A 20,883-nucleotide genomic window follows, 5' to 3' on the forward strand; every position below is an offset into this window, starting at 1 on the left:
CAGCCAGCCCGAACACACGAGGCTGTGCGCACGCACGTGTGTGTCCTCCAAAATCGTCTGGGGGGGGGCTGTTCTCAGCTTGAGAGGAAAGAGGACTTTCCCAACCCCAGAAAGGGGCTGTTCCCAGCGTATTTGTAAATAGGGTGAGGAGAAAAGGAGAAAAGTGTGTGACGGGTGCACGCCGAGTGGTTCTGGTTGACAGGAACCAGACGAGACCTAGAGCAGAGGTGGCACACAACCACCTCACAGCGGCTGCAAAGGGCTGAGGGAGGAGAGCTGTCTCTCACAGCTCGGTAGGTAGCTCCCAGGCCTCTTGTTCCCTGACTCACCCGCTGCTGAAGACACTGTCTCAGGGCCCTCGTACTGCTCCAGCTGCCAAGTGCAGTGCTACCTCTCTTTCGTCCAGGTCGTATTCAGCATGGGAGAACAAGGAAAGGGATGGGGGGGGGAACACACAGTGTTCCCCACATCAACCTATCTGTCCTGCGAGGCAGAGGAGGGAACGGTGCAGACAGGAGGGCACCATCATGCAGCCAGCCTGAGGATGGGCAAACTCATTCACCTCGTTTCCACTGCTCCAGGCTGCCCCTGGGCTCCTGCTGGATGCCACCTGCTTTAGGAGGATGGCGAGGCTCCTGCCCCTGCCCACATTACCCGTTTTGGGATGCCGGTCGTGCTGAGAAAATCCTAGTGAGGAGCCAGGACCAGGCAGATTCACCCCAAGTGGACCAAACAGCCAGGCTGGGCTGCTGCTGCCTTGAGCTGCCGTGGGAGATCTGGCACCCAGCGTGCTGGGAAGGGAGGAAAGGGTCTGCAGCACGCCTGGTGAGAAGGATCCAGGAGCCACGTGGAGCCCCCGGGGCTGAGCTCAGGAGCTGGCAGTGCCTCTGCTGTATCTGCAGCAAGAGGAACAGCTCAGCCCTGGGGCTCAGAAACGGTTCCGCACGCAGGGCTCCTGCGCCGAGCAGAGCTCTGCGAGAGCAGCGGCACCCCCGGGCGCAGCAGGCACCTGCCCTCTGCCAAGCAGGGCAAAAGCAGCCCGCGGTGCGTGGTTTTCCTGCGGGCTGCACGGGGAGAAGGCGCAGACGTGGCCCTGGGAAGGCAGGGCAGGAGGGCTCGGAGAGGGATGCCAGCAGGGTGCCTGGGCGCAGCAGAGCCCGCCGGGGCTGCGGAAGGGGGGAGATGCCCCAGGGCCACCCCCGGTGCCTGGCACGGGCAGCCCGCAGCCTGCGGCCTTCGCGGGGAGCAGCGGGCAGAGCCCACAGCTCGGTGCTGGCACCGGGGCTTTCTCAGAACTCACACTGCCACCTCCCGGCTGTGACAAACCCCGCTCCTTCCCCAAGCGAGACCTTGCAGTTTTAAGAGGGGAGAGCTGGTCCAGGGCGCTACCAAGCCCAGAGGCACTGACCACGCTACATTACGCATCAGTATCTGTGTCCCCAGAGGCCAGGCTCCTTTTATTGGGCTGCCAAGCCTGCTAGAAGCTGCGCGCACGGGCTGGGTTGCTGTATATGGGACCCGCAGAGCAGCCACAGGAGCAAGGAGGGGAGGAGGATTCAGCCCCTGCTCCCTGCTGGGGGGCAGCGGGGGCTCAGCACCTCGGTGCCCAGCTGTTAGTCCTTCCTCAACGATATTCCAAAGCAGGCTCCACTCCTCTCCCAGCTGGCACAGACTGAGGGCACCGGGAGCAGTCACAGGGGCTGTCCGTATGCTCCCACCGCGCAGTGAGGTCCTTCTCTGATGATGTGGCCAGCCACGGGAAGAAGAGATCTCGTGAACTCTGCTGTGGAGCTGCTGGAGGATTCAAGCTGGAGCTGAGGACGCAGGCAGGACATATGTCCTTGGAGGTGGCCAGCAGGCTGAGTTCAAGTCGTGGTGCGGGAGGGTCAGAGTTGCTCTGGACTTTACAGGGGTGGGATGAAGGGTGCAGGCACTAGGTATGCTTGCAGAGCTCAAGCAGCACGTTGTGTCACAGCTACGTTCTTGAGCTTTGGGGTGTTGGACTGGTGATTCTGAAGGAAAAGAGAGAGCCTTTGGAGTGGGGAGAGTGCAGGCTGCTGCTGCCTCCCCCCAGACAGCCATCCCTCCCCAGGGGATCACAGGGAACATCCACCCTCCTTCTGGACAAGACTTCTGCAGCTCTGGAGATGACACCTCCATTCAACAACCCTCCCTTGATGCCCTCTCCCTGTACTTATCCCCAGGCCGGGACAAATCCTCATTCTTTGCCCTCGGTCCCAAATCTGCTTCCCCACCTGTGTTCACTCCCTCAACCCAACCAGATCCCACCCCATCCCAGACCAGGGCAGCTTTGCCCCCTTTCTGCTGCCAGAGGATGTGCTGCCTGTTCCTTGAGCACACTCCCAAGAAAGCCTCCTTGTGCTGGGCTCCCCAACCTGACACGGGCTGTGCCTCAACCTGACACATTAAGGCCAGTTCCTGGCCCCCAGCACAGAACAGATACGCTCTGCTACCTTCGGAAAGGGCTGGGGGGCAGAGCGATGACCCTGGGCCGGGCTGTCAGCACCACCTCCCCACGGCTGGCTTCAATCAGGATGTTCTGCAGAGTGTTCTCCAGCACCAGCTCCACCAGGGTCCCAAAGGCTGGATGCCTGGAGGGACAAGAGTACAGGCAGAGGATGGTTATCAGGAAGCCGATAAGGAAGGCTGCTTGCTGTGGCTCCCCCCAGGCACAGCAGAAGAGCGCACGCTGCTTCCTGCATGCTGAGGCCAATGAACCAAAGCCTTGAGCAATCGGGTGCTGACCCTTCTCCCAGGACTGCCACCAGCTGGCACCCAGCCCTGACCTTGGTCAGAGCAGGGTAACAGCGGTTTTACTGTTTTTTTCCCTCCAAGCTGTGTTGTAGTTAGCATTTGTGGATGTGCTCGTGGCCTGTAGCAGCGTGCCAGGGTGTAGCCACAGTAAATATGATGTGATGAAATACTGTAGTAAAAATGAAAGGCGAGGTAAGCACACACTGCCTTCTGACGTCCAACGTAGCCAGAAGCATCCAGGTGTAAAGCAGATGTCACCCAGCATCAGCATCCTGGTGCTGCCCAGTGCTCAGCGCCAGGACGCAGCAATCCTGCACTCTTCACAGACTGCACTTTGGGAGGGGGTGGGAGGGTGGGCTAGCGTGGGCTTCCCCACAGAGCACACAGAGCACCCCAGAAATGCTACAGGGAAGATGGAGAAATGGGTTTCTGGCCAGGCAGTGCAACTTAAATCTCTTCTGTGTGAGTTCTTCCTCACCTGCTCAGCATCTCCTTCTGCTCCCTCAACTGCTCGTGGTGAAAAACCTCACTCAGCCTCTCCCAAGACTCCAGAAATTCCTTGTTGGGGAAAGATTCTTGCTTCATTTCTTCTCTCTCTCCATTCTCCTCAGTGTAAAGATCTGGGGAAGGAGAGCCCCTGGATGGGACCGTGGTGCACTGTCCCCCGTCTTGTGTCTCTACTGTTGCTTTACAACGGAACTGGGAGAAATAGGGGATGGGTTCATCCAAACTTCTCTTCACTGCGTCTTGGAACTGGGTGTTCTCCAAGAGGCCACTGGGAGGAAGAAAATAAGGGGTGAGTCCCAGAAAATCAGTTATCTGAGTGACCCCAGGGGATCATTACAAGTAAGAACAAGTCAGAGGGAAAACCTTGGCTGATATCAATGGCTTGAGCTAAAGAAACTACCGTTGCTTCCCCAGTATTTTTTCCCCTGCCTTTGGCTGTCACACCAGGACTCCCGAGCTCGTAGACCCCAGGGCAGCTTTAGGCAAGCTGCGTCCCCTATTTTGGAGCAGCATCGGTGCACAGATCCCGTGGGATTAGCGGGTGGCTGCCCGTGCTGCACACACACACCTGGAGGACAGCGGCTCCAAACAGGGTGAGTGTGAAGGGACACGCACCTGAGGACACCTGTGAGCATGTCAGTCACTATCTGCAGCTCCTGTTTGGAGGCAGTGGCCAGGGATAGCCATTTGGGGTCCATCTCCATCCTGTCGCTGACCTTACTCCCATCCACAGGCTTGGTCTCCAGCGGTAGGTGGCTGAAGGGGCTGGGAAAGAGGGATTTGTTCCATCAGTGGTTCTGCTGCTGAACTGAGCTCCTGCAGCCCTGCAGCCTCCTGGCTGAACAGCAGCACCGCAGGCAAGCTGGGAGCTGTGCAGGGTGCTGGGGGAGGCGTGAGAGCTGCTACACGTGACAGCAGCAAGGACACACACAGAAGAGGAGGACTAAGCTCTGACAGTATCTCCCGATGGGCTGCCTCTCTTCCCAGCACCCCAAAGAGTGGCTCCTGGCTCACATTAGTGTCAACAAGTGCCTGCGGCATCCCATAGAGGCTTTCCCAAGCCCAGTGGTTTCCAAGGTGTACATGTTGTTAAATACTCCTGCCCTTCCCATGCATGGCACCTCTGACAATGATTTAAGCCTGGGCTTTGTCCCATAATATCAGGGTCTTGATACTGGGGTGCATAAGTATCGGGACCTGGACCGCACCAGGCTATTCTATCAAGAGAGGGAGAGAAACAGGCCACGTCAGCTAATATCAGGGAAAGCAAAGCCCCTCCTGCCGATACTGAGGCACTAGAGAGGAGCAGAGCAGAGCTCCAGCTTCAGTGGGTATCAGGTCAGGGGCAGCCCTGGCTCAGATGAAGATGCCAAGCTAAAAGGACAGATCTCTTACCGGGGCAAGAAGTACTTGGGGAACTCTGAGGGGAAGTTCTTGAAGAAGTCCTCAGTAGAGTGGGACCTGGCTGTCACAGCGAGGTGTAAAAGGATGGGCTTGGGAGGCTCTGGTTTGACCCACACCCGGCTGGCTTCTTTGTCCAGCAACAGCCTCCTCTCCAAGTGTCCAGCAGGGAGATTGGGCACAGGGTGGTTTTTAATAGGGGGCAGCGTCTGTTGGAGAGAAAAATGGCAGGCCCTCTGTTGCTCCTCTAGCCACAGGTAGGCTGGGGTATGTGTGAGCGCTGGCGTGAGAACTGGAAAGCCCAGAAGCCACCAGATGCTGTTCAGGAGACAGCATCCGAACGGACTTGGCACTGCAGTAGCCCGATCAGGCACAAAGAGCCACGCTGGGAACCATGCCTGCCCCCTCCTTGCTGCCCAGAGCACCAGCCCCAAGCACCAGCAGGGCTTTGGGTATCTCCCCTGGGCCCTCAGGGCTGTTGCACTCCAGCCCTTTCACCCCCAGCGCGAAACCACCCCCCCTGCCCATATGCACCTTTTCTGCTCATTTGAAATCTTTCCACTTTTCTCCAGTCATGGCTGCATGCTTCCAGTTTCCCTTCCCATTCACCCCAGATGGAAAGTTACTGCCCACGGGACACAGCCTGATTCTTCTGGCTCCTCCAAACAGTCTGTGTCCCAAAGCCTTGAAGCTACAAACCCTGCCGTGCTCTCTGCGCAGGCTCCCACGCTGTGAGATCCAGCATCTGCCTCTTTTCTAAAGCAGTCAGTTTGATTCCACTGGGGGTGAGACAGGCCTGACTTACCTTGTATTTCCTGACCGCAGCTGAGGGCTCAGGGAGATTTTCTGTCTCAGCAGAATCTGATGATCTCTTAAAAAAAATAAGAAAAAAGAATAAATGGAGAAGTCACAGTGTAGGGAAAGATTAGGAGCAGAACAAGTCTTGAGGATTTCTTGAGGATTTGGTTTTGCTTTGCCCTAGCTGAAACCCAATGATCTATCTCATCCTCCCATTTTTCACTGTGCCCCATTCTTAATGGTAGTTACACGCTTCACTACAGTGTTTATCCACGTTTAAAAATCCAACCATCAGTTTCCAGAGCCACTGGCTTTGTTTTCCCTAAGGCTTCTCATGCCCTTCCAAATTTCAGATGATCATTAGCAAATTCAGAGTTTGTAAGGTGATTAGAAAAAATCATTTTTAATTTCAAGTTCCACATCTGCCATCCCCTCTCTCAACATTAAAGAGAATGCAAGAGGATTCGTGGCTAGAAGTCAAAATCACATTTTCCACTGTCCGCAGACCAGCTATGAGAACCTGAGTAGATCAGAGCCCTACGTCCTCTCGCCTGGATTTTCTTCAGGAATGTTTCTTGTTGACACCTGGCTGCTGTTTCTGAGCTGCTGTAAAATTCTGGCAGCACTTACCCCTGCAGGTGACTTCGGCTTCTTCTCAGTCCTGAGGTCCTTCTCCGTGATGGTGAACTCCACAGCCTGCCGTTCCCTCTCCCTTTCCCACTCCTGCAGGTCCCTCTCATACTGACGCAGGGACTCCTGGCTGTACACCTACGGGGCAAAGCATGACTGAGGCAGCAGGGCGAGAAAGGAGCTGCAAACAACAGAGCCTCTGGTTCAAGTTCCTGCCTGTTAGTCCTTCCTCCCTTCCTCCCCGTCATGTCCTCCAGTGGCAGGAAGGGGAGAGAGCAGTGCTATTGTAAGGCTTATACAGAGAAGACAGTCTTCTGCCAAAGGACACCTGAAAATTGGCCAGTGTACTGGCCAGAGGGACAGTGCTGCCAGTCTGGGCCCCCACCAGTCTCACAGAAGCAAGACTTGCTTTTCACTGATATTTAAGTGTCTGACTCCCACTGAAAGCCAGTTCTGTTCAAACGGTGACTTCTCGTATCTCCGTTCAACTCACAAAGCCCCAAGTTGCACAATTACACCTCACCTGGTGAGCCACACAGACAGAGGGGGACACAAAGCACCAGAAGAGAAGAAGCTCCGTTTCCTCAGCAAGGAGAAGCGCTGGCCAGCGTTACGGAGCTACGAAGGGTTCCTTCAGGTGGAAGCCAGCAGGCAGCTGACTGCTGGGGCCAGCTGTTTGGGAACTGCAGTGACCTGCCCAGGTGATGGGAATACACACGTTCCTCCCGGGTCTCACCTCACACACCACATCTACGCTGTACAAGGAAGGAATCCCTGAAGGCTGCAGCGTGATGAAGCAGGGGATGCTCTCTCCAGGCTGCATGACCCCCAGCTCTGGAGCAATCTGCAACACCTGGGGAAAAGAAAATCCACGGAAGATTTGTTTCTCTGTCCTGTGCCCTTGCTGCATGCCCTCTCCTTGCAGGAAATACAGAATGGTGAGATTTCTCTCCCTGTGCCCTTCTGAAAGGCAGGTGGCATGAGGGAGATGCAGCTGCTGTATTCAAGAAATGACTGTAGACTTTGCTGGTAGATGGAGTTCTGAGGCTCATCACATCCTTTAGCCTGAGGTTCACTTATCCTCACTGAAATCTTCAGACACCCTTTCTGAGTTCTTGTCTTTTTTCCTCCTATCCTACCCTTGCCTCCACTTTTCTCTGCCCTTTCCTTTCAACGGCTAGTACAAAATCCAGTTTCCAGGATGTTTTCTCAGTGTCTGGGTGAAAATGGAGAGGAAGTTCTTTTTGTGGCACAAGTGACCCACCCCCTGTCCCCCATGCAGAATAGAGGAGAAAGAAGGAACGACTCACCCCACTGTCTTTAACAGTGTTCGTCTTCCAGGTGAACGCAACAGCCTTGCTCTCTGAGATGTTGTTGAGAAAGACAAGCCGACACACTCTGGTGCAGTCTGGGATATTTCCGACGCAAATCTTGTGGTGTGATAAGGTGGCCGCCTGCAGGAAAGAGGGCGAAACCAGGGAGAGCAACAGTGAAGGAAGATGGCATACGGGGAAGGGCAGCCACACGTTCATCTTCAGGTTGTACAGCAAAGTCCAGAAAAAAAAAAAAAAATATTAGCTGGTCACCTTTACCATAACAACTGGAATGAGTGTCACGTTTCTCTCAATTTACTCTGGCTGCAATAACTCTTTGCAGCAAGAGGACAGCCCTGTTGCAGCGGGGGCGGACCAGCAGCACCCAGACTCTCTTTGCAGCACTCGTAGTCCAGGCCTTTTCCTCACTTCAGTTGGAAAAAGTGTGAGCTCTGTGCTTGGGCAAAATTCTCCTCAGCCTAGCCGTGAGTTCTGGGAAACTGCTCCCTATCTTACCCCGTTACTAGCATGCTGCTAGCCTGTCCCATTCTCCAGGCACAGAGCAAATTCATTACAGTGATCATTTTCTAAGCTAATGAAAACTCATGAAATTCATAAAAACTTAACGAAATGTTCGGAGACAGGTTTTTAATCACCTCTTTGCTTTTGCCAGCAATGCAAATCGCCCTGCAGGAAGTCAAAGAGCATACGTAGCAGTGGCTGGGCTCCGGGGAAAGTGCGCTAACGTCACACGGAACGAACCCCTTACCTGCCTGGTGTATGCCAGCGCCGGTGCTGTGTAACACTTACTGCACTGGGATCTGTGGCTGAGTTTAACAACAAACCATCCAGGCTGGCAGGACGGCTCTGCCCAGGCCAAACAAGCCAGCAGCAGGTCGGGCAAGCACATTCCTCAGGATGCACCCGAAGCAGTGACCCTCCTGCAGTCTGGGTGCAGGTGACGCATCGCTCAGTCTGGCTTTGGCTGTGAAGCTGAGGCAGCTGAGCCTTGGCGTGGCACGTCAGCAGTAGGACTTTTTCTTAATGCGTGAATGAATTGCCAAGGAAAAGGTTTTATATCTGCAGACAAGGAAGGTAGCTGCAATGGGGATAATCTTTAATGGAAATTTCAGAAAATGAACAAAGCCTAAAGCCTTTTTCGTTCTAATGGCAGCAGAATCAGCAAGTTGGAAAGAAGGCACCTTTCAGAACAACAGCCTTAGTCAATCAGGCTCTAGATGACCTGCTGGAAGGGAAATATCTTGCCCATCACATTGAAATGGACTCCTCTGCAATACAAGCTACTGCTAGATGGGGCCACTTGCATATTTCAGTCTTTTTCATGCATTTCTGGGCCGATCATATTGCTCATATCACCATACCTGGACTTACCTGCCCAGGCACAGTCAGTTTGGTAGAACCCAGAAGGACAGAAGGAGACAAGACTTCGCTGAATGTGGCGTTCTCTCCTGTGATATTCGGATCGTAGCCTACTCCCTGGAAGGTGATCAGAGCTGAATCACCCCCCAGGATGTGGATGGGAACTTCAACCTGCCTTGGACAGAATAAAAATATTAAGACCAGAGTCATATTTGGGAGAGATGTGCAAAAGGGCAGTGTACTTGCTAATGGACTGCCTCTATGTAAACCACATTCATGGGTGAAGAGAACTCCGTGTTTCTTTGCTCTTTTAGGCTTTGACCTCTCTGTTGGCCTTTCCTGCTTACCCAGGAAGGTCAGTCAAGCAGGCAAACAGCAACTTCTGTATGAGATGGGCAGAGACTCCCTTTCAGAACAAAAACTGGAGGGTGGGGTTTTTTTTTTCTGTTTTATTTCCTCTTTTATTTTCTTTTCTTTTTCTCTCATGCAACCACCATTAGTGGAGCTGTGCTCCAGCTCTGGCCATGCCTGCCTCCTGCAGCCTAGGTCAGCAGCCTTTGGAAAGGCTGTTTCCAGAGAGCTTTTTATACCCCTGTGGACACTATTAGATCCTTGAAAAATATGTGCTGGGATGACTCTGGTTGTGAAAGAAATGTGTCCTTTGGGAAGAAGAGACTTATGAGATGATCTGCTCTGTTTCTTGACCAGAGCAGTCACTTCTTTGCTCTTGGATTCTGCTTCTTGGAGGAATGAAGCCATCAATACAAGATTTAAAGAATTTTTGGCACAGGATAGCAGAAAGAAACCATTTCTGGCAGTCATGAGGAGGACCTTACCAAGTACGTTCTGGCTTCCAGTGGTGAGAAGATCCACTTAATCTGACCTGTTGTGCCAGGGGGGATTTCTCCTCTGGGAGTTAAGCAGACGAACACAGGATGCTGAAAATTGTCCTTCTGGATCTTCATGATGCTGTCCAGCTGAACCTCAAACATCACTGGCATGGAGCCACCATTATAGAGTTCATAAACCTGAAGGGAATCATAGTGCACTGCTTGTTACACCCTGCACAAGTTAAAGCAGTTAACACTTCCCCAGAGGACTCTGATAACCACGAATTAGCCAGCTTGTCTCCTAAGCATGAGGAGACCTCATAGTGTCAGGAGTTATCACCAGGACTCTAACGGGCGACTGTGCTGAAGGTTTATCACCACACAGGTACATTAATGACTACAGTGCCTCTCCATGTGTCACCCTGTGAATTCAGGCTAGGAGGAAATTAATACAAATTAGCTAAAGGGATCACTGCAAAGTGGATTACTTGAAATGCAGAAACCCTCTTGTTAAAGTGATCTTAATTCAGTTCAGACTTGTTCATTTTCCAGGTAAATTAGGCAGAACAGAATCAAAGCTACCTTTTCTTGCTAAATAAGCGTTTAAGGAAGTTCAATTAATTTACTAAGAAACTAATTACCATTCATTTCCAGAGTGCCTGGAGCAGCTAGACAAGCCTTCACCTAGATACAGCGCAAGAGAACAGGGGAAGAGCCCAACACACCTCACGTGCATTCTGGCTAGAGTAAATGCCAAGTCCTGTAGAACTGGAGATGATGAGCGGTACTTTCCCTACAAGCTCCTGGCACCAATTTCCAGGCTCTGTCTAGTACTAGGTGCAGAGTTTTGATGTGGTGCTTTCCTGTGGAGACCACTCTGTTTCCTGGGAAATGCTTTAGACAGTGCTGCTCCTTTGGACACAGTAACGTGCTAGCTCGTTCCCTCTGCCTGCTGCTGGGTTTGGCCCCAGGATGCTCACCTGTGTCGGGGGGTGGGAAGTCCCAATCGCAATGGGTGTGAAGAGGTGCTTAGTGGATGCAAAATGAACGTACAGCTGGTCCTGTTCCACCGTCACGCCTCTGAAGTTCAGCTACAGCAGGAAGAAACACAGTCACTTTCTCACAAAGCCTTGGCCCTGCCACTACCAACTACACAAGGACTCTGAAGGACTTGGCAAACTGAGAGCAACGCATTTACAGCTTGAAATTTGGTAATACCAGGACAGTGAGTCCTAAGACAGAGGCAAGGAGATGGAGAGCCTACTCAGCTGTTAGCTTTTCTCTGGGAGGTTGGCATCTTTTATCAGCAACATGGTACCCTTCTCCATTCTATATCAGGCACCAGCTTCAGTGCTTCTCCTTGCAAGTATGTAGTAGAAATTCTTCATGAATGAAAGTGTCTGTATGTGGTAGACTGTGCAGCTGTGACATCCAAACCCTTTGCCATAAAATCCTGAGCCAGAATTTTAGCTAAGTAATGACCCCCTCTTGGAAGGGACCATCTGGATGTCCTCACTCTGCAGAACATGCTACTCCAAGACTGTGTATAACAGGGTCCAAAGGCTGCAAGAAGATCCCAGCTGAATTTTAGGTGATCAAGTAATGATTAACAGTAACCTGTTAGCAGAGCAGCCACCCCATCAAGCAAAGCAGAGGGATTTGTAAGAGCTGTTTCATGGAAAGGCAGGGACACAGGATTCTGTATTTTGAGAAGACTGCGCACAGGCTAGAGATGAGTCATGGTGCATGATTTCCAGCAGGATCACCCCAAAGCACCCCGGAGCTGTCTGCTGCCTAGAGACAGAGGCTGCAAAGCAGTCACAGAGCTAATAATGTCTCTGCATGGATAAAGGGAGCTAACTCACTGCAGTTCACAATTAGCCAAGCCTAGGACATGCCTACTTTTCAAGCGCATACACAGAAGATGGAGAAGACATTTGTGATGCTGGGTGGATGCCTTGGACAGACACCTGAAGGATATACCATATCAGCTGTTTAAACAAGGCAGAGATTGCCGATTTCTTCAAAAGAACCGCTTCCAGTTCAACTCCATAAGCAAAGTGATGAGGGAGAGAGGACTAGAAATACAATACTAACAAAGTCCCACGTGGGATTTCATTCTTTCATCTTTTCAAAGCACTACATGAGTGTGCAGCTTCTAAGGGCCTCAGCAAGCCAGATACAGTGCAAATAAAAGAACAATAGCTGACACTTTCAAATTGCAAGGGAAAAAGGGTCAGGAACCTTCCCGAGCTTTGGGAGTGAAACACCCATTTGTACTACCTGTGTCAAAAGGCTGCCTTTGATTCCACCAGACCAAAACTGCTGAGGCAAAACTGTCATCAGTTTCCTTAGACACAGGATGTGACAATTAGGGGACTATTATTACAGGGAAACAAACGGAGAAATGTGAAGACCTGCTTCAATCAGTTCCCCTTCCAGAGAGCACAAACCTCACCCCACTGAAATGACTTAGAGCGTGAGAGGACAGGGATGCCAGAGCCCCCAGGGAGCAGAGCTGCCCGGAGAACACGTGCTGCATGTGACAGCGTCTCACTATACCTAATTAGCAGCTATGAAGTGCAAACAATTCCAGTTTATGGATCCTGTGTGCTAGGGGATTCTCCCTGAGATCCAGCCGTTCCCTCCAGCGAGTTCTGGGAACCAGCCTACAGCCACCTCGTCGTGCAACACCTGCAGCCAGCTGGGCCTTTCCTACTAAAAGTGCTGAGGGTGCAGACTGTGCCCAGCCAAACTGTCCCTGAGCTCTGAGAACAAGGGCACAGCTGCACTGTTACAGGCAGGCTAAGGAGATGAGGCAAAGGACAACCCACGAGAGCATTAGGCAGCTTGAGGCCCTGTTTCCCTCCTGGGCAAGAAACTGGGTGACAAACAAGTCCCACAGAAACTTCATCCTGCAGCCAGAAGAAATTGCTTGTGGGAAATCAGTTTGATTCCTTCGGAGCACCTATAAACCCAGTCACCACAGGACTGAAAGTAGGGGGGAAGCAGTGATGGGAACTCTTGAAGAAGCAGCGGACACTCTGCTGGGGAAGCAGAGTGGGAGGTTAAACTGCCCATACGTGTAAAGCCATCGCAGAGCTGAGTTTGGACCACCCCAAAAAAATGATGCATCATCCTGCAGCTGGCTACCATCACCGCTCTGAAGCCAGGCAATTTGGATTTTGACAGAATGACCAGACAATACCGTAGCCTGACAGTCTCCACCTCTGCTTATTGTTGCTATATCACCGTCCCAAAACTTAATTTTTGGGTTGTCATTACAGCATTTACTTCCCTTAAGATCAGCATATACTCTGCACGTTTCACTCAGTTCCCAGGTGAGGATTGGTACAACCCTGGCAAGTGAGCACCGTTATGGTGGTCTCCACCATCTCTTCATGCCATGGCTGGAAGGAGTGAAAGTACACTGTGTTTGGCCCTTCAGCTGCCCCCTCTTCCACTCCTACTTTCCGATATTAGTGCTTTGGTACTGGCACTGTGTTGCAACCACCTGCACTGCTCCAGGTCCCTGGATTGGCCTCTGCAGCTGCCACCGCCAGAGCTCCAGTGCACCCACGGGACTTTTAGCATCCCGTGCTTTTCCAGCCCCTTCTGCAGTGACAGCGTGAGGTAGGGTGGTGGCTTCTGGTAGCCACCAAAGCCACTGGCAATGCAGCCAGGGGAGGTGTGTGCCCTATAGGCTTCTGGTACTCCAAAGCCTAATCCCTCACTGGCCAGCTGGTGAAATGCTGGCTGCCACTCTCAGGATTGTGCCAGGCAGGCAGAGCACAGAGAGCCCGTCCAAGGGCTTTGAGAGAAGGCACAGTTAAGCCACTGTTTGAACAGCTTGGTCAAAGGGTTGGATTTTCAGCTGACAACGGTCCTGAAAGAAAAGAAAAATAAAAGAGATGTGTGAACACAATGGTCTCATAGGAAACTTCAGAGACAGACAGGAAGGCTCAGCCGGGCATGAGCTGTGCCCGGCAGAGCACAAGGTGACTTTGACTCTAACTGACAGTTTGAGAGAGGGAGAGAGAGAGGCAAATTAGTTCCAGGCCTGAGGAAATACCCAGGGAAAACACATAGCGGATCAGCTCGGGGATGCTTTAGCAAGCAGCGAAGCAGGAAAAATGAGTAGGAAGCGCCTCAGCTATTGGCAAGGAGAAAGAAGTGGGAGGACCAAGCAGGGATGCAGGAAGCACCTCCTGGGCCAGTGGGAGCAGCTGCCTCCATGCCTCCAGAGCTGGAGGATGCTCTGCCAGCCCTGTGCCAGCGCGTGTCCCCGGACGGCAGCCACTGCAGGTGGTACTTGTGGAGAAAAGCACCTTCCAAGGGGTCTTGAAGAGAGGAGAGAGCTGATGAGGTGGGGAGAATCAGGAAAACTTCATACGAGAGAAGCAGGATGGGCTGCACAGCTAAACTCTGGGATCACTGCACAGAAGAACTCACTGTGCAGCAGATGAAATGAGGGGAAGAAACAAAGAGATCCTGTCCGCGAGTTATACCTGAGTGTGGAAAACACACAGGGATGGTAAGACCCAGGAGGGCTGTTTTGGACTTCGTTTGGAGGAGGAAGCCGTTCTGTACTAACACCACCAACAGAATATACAGGTTAAGAATATATTAAAAAAAGATACATATATTATATGTATACTTATATACACATATACATATCCTCTTGCAACTTGTGCTCTGGGGAAACCAGCAGATGCTACATCCAAGGGCCGTTTTGCCAATGCACTGCCCCAGCACACTGTGCTGAAAGCACAGGCTTGTCAGGACGCTGTTTTTATGTCTCTGCTTGGCCCTGTGTTACTGCCTGGCCAGTGCAGCCTCCAGGGGAAGGCCAGAGCCTCCTTCCTGCCACCTAGCTTCTGGGAAAAATAATGGGTAATTCGGTCCCTACCTGCTGTTCTGCAAACAGAAGCAAGAGCTACCTGCTACCTTACCAGAATCTCATGGCCATAGGAAGCCTTCAGCAGGACAGGGAGGTGATCGGTGCCAATGAAATCATGTCTAGCAGCACGAGAAGAGGAGAAAGAGAAAAACCATTAGCCACCAACCTTGTGTCCATGGTGATAGAATCAGGGTCACACAGTACATTAGAGACAACTCATTTCCCTGCTAAAGAGTCACTGTTGCGTAAGGGCCGTAGAGAGAGGGAGCGGGACAGTTGTGCTTGGGTGGGAAAAAGTGATGCAATGTTGATTTTAGTCATACACCGATTTAGGAACCTGAGTTTCTAGGCCAAAGCCTTTAAAAATGGGCAAGTGGCACGTGAAGTGAAAGGATCTGGAATGGAAAAAGAGGGGATTCTGCTGTCCTGTCATGCGGGATGAGGCCCTGAAGTACAGATGGTTGCCATCACCTGTGTGAGAGCTGGACACATTCCTCCTGTCCTGGAAGAAGTTTCCCTGACTTTGGAGAAACAGTGAAGAGGTGGTTATCCTGAATTCTCATCTGGTGCAGCTCATGGGGGCTAAACTCAGCATCCTCTGCCCAGTGTTCCATGTCCATCTTCTGATCAGAAGGAAAGAGGAAGGCCCTAGGGATCCAGTCAGCAACAAGGACAGACAACTTGCCCAGGGCCATGGTCAGCGTGTTCAGTCCAGCCAGGCTTCCCCACCCAGACCCACCAACGAATTCACCCACTGCCCCACAACACAAGCTACACCAATAAATTCCACCCCGTTAATATTCAGACATCTCACGGCCCCTGTGAGCATTTCCATATCCCCAGAGAGACCCCGGAGAGGAGGCTGGGCTCCAGCAGGCACTGCTTACCACTCCACGGGCACCACACCCTTGTTCACCAGCAGGAGCACCACCAGGGTAGGCTCTGAGTCTACTGGGGCAGCCCCAAAGTTGAAATCCACCATGAAAGGAGTGTACACTGGAGGGATCAAGCACGTGCTGGTTACAGGAGAGAAAGAAAAGATTAAATTGAGACAGGAAGAAGAGCTGGCAGGGCAGGACAGGGGAAAGGGTCGTTCTACACCATTTGTCTTCCTTATAATTCTTCCCTGACTTTATGTTGTTGGCCATTTTTGGAGAAAGGATACTGGGTGTAAGGAATGCCTTTGGATTTTCTCCCATCTTTTATATATGACTAATGAGAGTGAATGATATACATGGAGGATCTGAGAGTCCTGCTTAGCTGAGGCCTCTTTTTAGCTCCCAATTGCAAGGAACACACTGACATACTGCAACAGGTCTGGTGGAGGACCACCAAGATGGTTGAGGACTGCAGCACATTACTTACAAGGAGTAACTAGAAACCTGCACTTGCTCAGCCTTATGAAGCAAAGGCTCAAGGAAGGCAACGGCATGAAGTTGCAACACAAGATATTCAAATTAGACATTAGGAAAAAACGTCCAGGAAAGCCCATCTTGGATTTGATGATCTTGAAGGTCTTTTCCAGCCTAAATGATTCTGGATGTGGTTTCTCCACCCTTGGAGATATTCAGCATTGAAATGGACAAGGCCCTGAGTGACCTGATGTAGTTATCCCTGTTTTGAACAAGAGGTTGGGCAAAGACTTCTAGAGATCCCTTGAAATTTAATTATTCTTTGTCTGTGCTGCTCCTCTCTAGGGACGGCAAGCAGAGAAGTGGAACTGCCTGCAGGGGCTAGAATAAAATAACAGAGTGCTATGCAGCAGTAAGCTGCCAAACAGGCCCACAGCCACAGCATCTACGTAGGGCTTGTGCTAGCAACTGAGAGCTCCTCATCTCACCTGTGCCTTGTAGGAACTCTGTACGTGAGCTCGCTGGGAGTTGGGTCTTGTTCCAAGTATTCATTCAATTTGTCCAAGGAGAAAAGCCTCCAGAGGTACAGCGTGCTGACACCGCTCGCACTCCCTGCTGAACAGACATCTGCGATGCAGAAGGCTGGGTAGACACCTGTTGCTTCTACGCGGCAGAGGGATTGTGGCTCTTCTTTCGTGCTTGCAAGATCCGGAGCTTGGGAGAGAAACACCACTAAGGGGCAGCTGTCCACGACAGCAGACTGGGTAGACATGCTACCCGGGCCAAAGAAAGCACAGAACTTGCACACAGTCTTTTCTTTGGCAGCTTTTGAAAACCTCTGAACCACCGACTTCCAGCCATAACTTAAATTCTGCTTTCAGAAATCACCTAAAGTCTATGAATATGGTCCTTGTCAACAGGGTACTTTCACAGTTTAGTTCTATGCAACTCCATACTTTTTTGGTTTAAGCCTACAGCCCAATCACTTTACCAAGCGCCCCTTGTTTGCACACTGGGAAGAAAACAAACAGACAAAAATATATATATATATATTTTTATGTTGTCTTCTCCATACCATCCATGTGGCATTGCCGTTTTTTATTCTCCAAGGTGAAAACTCCTTCTCCAACTACTCCCTGCTTGTACAGATACTGCTCCTCACCTCTGAATATCCCTGCTACCATTCTCCATGCCCTTCTAGTTCTAGTACATTCTGTCTCATACATGGACCAATCCAGACCTGTAAAAAGGACCCCTGCTACATAGGACTGGTTGCATGAAGCTCTCAGAATATATTTCAGGATACATCATAGGAAGCCATGGTTATGCAGAGGAGCACAGAATCTTGTGAGCACAGCAGCAGGGAAGTTATAGCTTTCCCTGTTTCTGTGCCTTGTGGCTCAATCATATCATATCTAATCTAATCTAATCTAATCATATCTAATCTCAAAAGGTGAAGCAAAAGGGAAACAGCATGCAGGATCTGACAAATTGCTCAGCACAGGGATTTCTGCATGTTGGGCTTGTGTTGCAGCATGTGTTGCAGCACATTGGAAACTGTGCTGCACAGCCTGTCTACAGCCTGTGCTGCCAAGCACAGTCTGCTTGGCTGGGAGGGAGTGAATTTCTCCCCCTTCCCCAAAACGCCCATCTCTTACCTGTGGGGGTGCAAATATTATATTTGATTGACCAGGTGTAATGCAGCCGACGGGCTGGCCTGACCGATACTCTCACAAAAGCTTTTGACCTCGCAGGGATCGTCCCTCCGGAGGGTTCCAGCTCTAAAGCTGTGGGAGAAAAGAGGTGGCGTGAGCTCTTGGTACCGCTGGTGTCTCTTACACCACACATGCATTCAGCACAGCTCCCCAAGCAGCCAAAGTGCAGAGAACCTTCCCAGAGGAGGCCCTCTGGAAAGGCAGCTGAAGGTTGGACTCCACCATTTCTTCTGGGAAGCCGCTTTGTTTAACTCCCTTCTCTGCTGGGAAATCACAACTTATTTCAAGGTCTCAGTTGGTCTAACTTCAATCGCCAGGCTCTGAGGTTTGCTTTTTCCAGCAAGATAGAAGAGTCACCTGTAGCAAATCCCTAAACAAAGCAGCAGATGCTTCTCAATCACTGAGGGACCTGTTCCTTCAGTAAACATAAGAAGATGTAAACCACACTCAGGGTGAGTGACAGTGCACACCCTGCCTGCATTATTTCCAGAACCGCCCTCTGCCCTCCTGTGCACCTCCGTGCAGAAGCACCTTCACATCCTTTGCGCAGTGCAAGCACCAGCACCTGCCATCTTACCAGGGCTGCGCTAGGTGGCATAGCTCCCTCTGACTTCTGACTGATGTGCCTGGTCTCCACATCCCAGCGTCTGGGTAGCCTCCTTCCCACTGGGTTGTAAGAGGTGCCCATGCAGTGGGAATTCCCTCCAATGAGTCTCCCAGCATTTCTTCCCACTTATTTTAGCCAAATATATGTACTTCAAATTGGATCTTTAAAATGCAACAGTCTAATAGCCCACGAAAAACATTTTCTTCAGTCCTTAGTACATGTAGAACAAACACTGCTGCTTTGATTTTACTCGGAATTATGCACACACACACACACAGAGACAAAATTAACTTTGAGCAAGAAGCCAACACAGATATTTTTGATCAAGTCAGTGATGGGAATGGGAAGGTATGTATGTTTCCTGAGGAAGGTTTTGCTAAGTTGCAAAAGTTGCTAAGTTTGCACTTGCACAGTACAAAATAAGCAGCTTTGTTGTACCCAGACACAGATTGCCTCATGTCCTCTCAAGCATACTTTTACCTCTTAAAATATGGTTTCCTTAAGGTGCTTATGACAATAGTTGCATGTTAGCCAGCAAGCAGCCCAACCTCTGCGTTCATGCTAGTGTGATTTTGCAGAAAAGAAGGGAAGACCAAGGCCCCATTCCAAGCTAATTCTCCCACAGTACCCAGTGGATCGCTGCAGACTTCCTCAGGGTCACAAGGCCTGGTGATCAGTTGTTCCACGCTGAGGATGAACTTCAGAGAACAGATCCCATCATTCAGCAGTACAATGCTGCAGCTCTGCAGGTCACCAACCAGAACATTTCCAAGGTCCAGGTGCTCCTTTTGTGCCTGGAACACAAGCCCACCATGCAAAGGTCACTGTTACACATAGTGAGCAATCGTAGTCACTGCTCAACTCACCACCGTGCTGATCCCTTGGCACACAACATGCAGTGTAAAGAGCTCCCTACTTTGTGTAGGGCCTCGCATGTCCTAGGAGATGCTGGAACAGGGCTGCAAGGGACTCCAAAGGCTTTCTCCTAGTGTTATTTGGGCTGCTAGCTGGGTAGGATGCAACATGTTAGGGGCTGTGAGGACACTAGCTGGCCAGCTGCACTTGGCACAAAGGCTGCCAGTGTGTCTCTGTCTGCCAGCCCCTCCATGACTGCACCAAAAGCCCTCCTCTCTTTTAGCTGGCAATCCACTTGCATGCAATTTATAGTGACTAAATATCTCTGAGACCTTTCTATCCAACTCTCCAACGTCACTGACACTGGGAATTGACTTACAAAGTATTATTTTATTTAGCTCTGGTTCCTTAGGAAACCTGCCTGAAAACTAAGGCAGCTGCACAGATCTGTGGACTATCCCAACCCAGTCCCCCTCCTGCTACCCAGTGGGTCCCAGTTCCTTACCCTGATGGTGCCCAGTGCTCCCTCCCCAACAATCCGTAAGGTATAATGGACGCTTTTGGGAGATGCAGGGGCTGGGCTTTTCCAGCTCACGAACACCACAGCTCGCAGGAGATACTTGGTCACCTTGTCAGGAGTAAAAGTCCATTCCTGAGCCTGGAATTACAAGAGGGAAGGAGAGAGCTCACAGGAGCTCCAGACCAGAGCCAATCACACAACAATGGCTGCATTCAATGCAGAGCCCTTTCCTCCACTGCAGTGATCTACTGAGAACACTGGAGACATTCACTTCAGTCCTCCATCACCTCTGTCTGTGTCAGAGGCTCATATTGATGGCTCATATGAATGCACATTCAGATCTTCAAAGTCAGCCCGTGGAGATCTGCTCATCCTCATTACTCTTAAAATGTACTCAGAGAATGCAGTAAAGATTTAGAACCTGAGTTTACAGGTAGAAGAACAGCAGAAGAACATAACGAACTCTCCTGTGCTCTCATTCGTCCTCCATCTATTAATACATCCAGGTGCAAAACACAGTTGTTGCTGTGTGGTTACCCAGACCCATCCAGAGTCCCTCTTTAAAACTCATTATCATTATCTAGTCCCTGTTTAAAACTCATTTGGTCTTGTAGTCAAGGAGGATGTCATCACGTTTGGGCAAATCCAGATCATGGGAAACCGCAGAACTGCAGATTTTGGCTAGCAACCCAAGCTAAGACACTGACAAGGGGATATTCTCCCAGTTTGGCATTAATGACCAAATGATCAGCAGCCCTCATATTTCTGCTCTAAACACTCCACAGCCACATTGCAGAGAGCAAAATACAGTTTTGGTAGAACCTGAACTTACCATGGCTTCATAGGGCTGGAGGAAGCCTGTGGCTGGCCTGACAGACAGGACCTTGCTGTCAGACTGCTGGATCTTCCATGTGAAGGCCATGGGCAGCCTTGTGCAGTTCTTTATGGTGTACATTCGGGTTGAGGAGGTCCCTTTATAGATGGGCTTGAAGTATAGATTCCCATCACCTTCTAAGAGCAAGAGAAGGGACTCCGCACAGCTCCTGATGGCAATCTCCTGTGGAATTCAGAGAAAAGTAACAGACCAGAAGTCTCAGCTGACCTCTGGATGGACCTCGCAAAGATGTTGCTCCTTCCAAGAAGAAAGCAAGAACAAACTGGGGCTGAAGGAGGACAGGAAGGACTCTGAAGTGGGCTGCCAAGGAGGTCCCTGAGCACAGTATAGTGCATTACAGGAGACAGAGACCCAAGGAACAAGGGGTACAGGATGTCTGGCATTGCAAGCACCTTCTATATGCAA

At 51.0% G+C, this 20,883-nt stretch overlaps 1 protein-coding gene across 1 annotated transcript in view; it reads right to left on the reverse strand.

Annotated features, from left to right (window-relative positions):
* Window positions 1-1,457: 1,457 nt before the first annotated feature.
* Window positions 1,458-20,883, reverse strand: part of CFAP65 (cilia and flagella associated protein 65) — a 30,649-nt gene continuing 11,223 nt past the window's right edge. The window contains 23 exon segments of the mRNA XM_050711670.1: window positions 1,458-1,545; window positions 1,792-1,828; window positions 1,831-1,939; window positions 1,942-2,012; window positions 2,475-2,612; window positions 3,258-3,550; window positions 3,898-4,047; window positions 4,678-4,892; window positions 5,489-5,554; window positions 6,112-6,249; window positions 6,848-6,964; window positions 7,422-7,565; window positions 8,817-8,975; window positions 9,641-9,832; window positions 10,615-10,725; window positions 14,587-14,653; window positions 15,006-15,182; window positions 15,422-15,550; window positions 16,375-16,600; window positions 17,545-17,673; window positions 18,837-19,002; window positions 19,569-19,721; window positions 20,416-20,640. Coding sequence (XP_050567627.1) covers window positions 1,458-1,545; window positions 1,792-1,828; window positions 1,831-1,939; window positions 1,942-2,012; window positions 2,475-2,612; window positions 3,258-3,550; window positions 3,898-4,047; window positions 4,678-4,892; window positions 5,489-5,554; window positions 6,112-6,249; window positions 6,848-6,964; window positions 7,422-7,565; window positions 8,817-8,975; window positions 9,641-9,832; window positions 10,615-10,725; window positions 14,587-14,653; window positions 15,006-15,182; window positions 15,422-15,550; window positions 16,375-16,600; window positions 17,545-17,673; window positions 18,837-19,002; window positions 19,569-19,721; window positions 20,416-20,640 — 3,300 coding nt within the window.

This window comes from Cygnus atratus, chromosome 6 (assembly GCF_013377495.2).
Source record: "Cygnus atratus isolate AKBS03 ecotype Queensland, Australia chromosome 6, CAtr_DNAZoo_HiC_assembly, whole genome shotgun sequence".
NCBI classification, from domain to species: domain Eukaryota; kingdom Metazoa; phylum Chordata; class Aves; order Anseriformes; family Anatidae; genus Cygnus; species Cygnus atratus.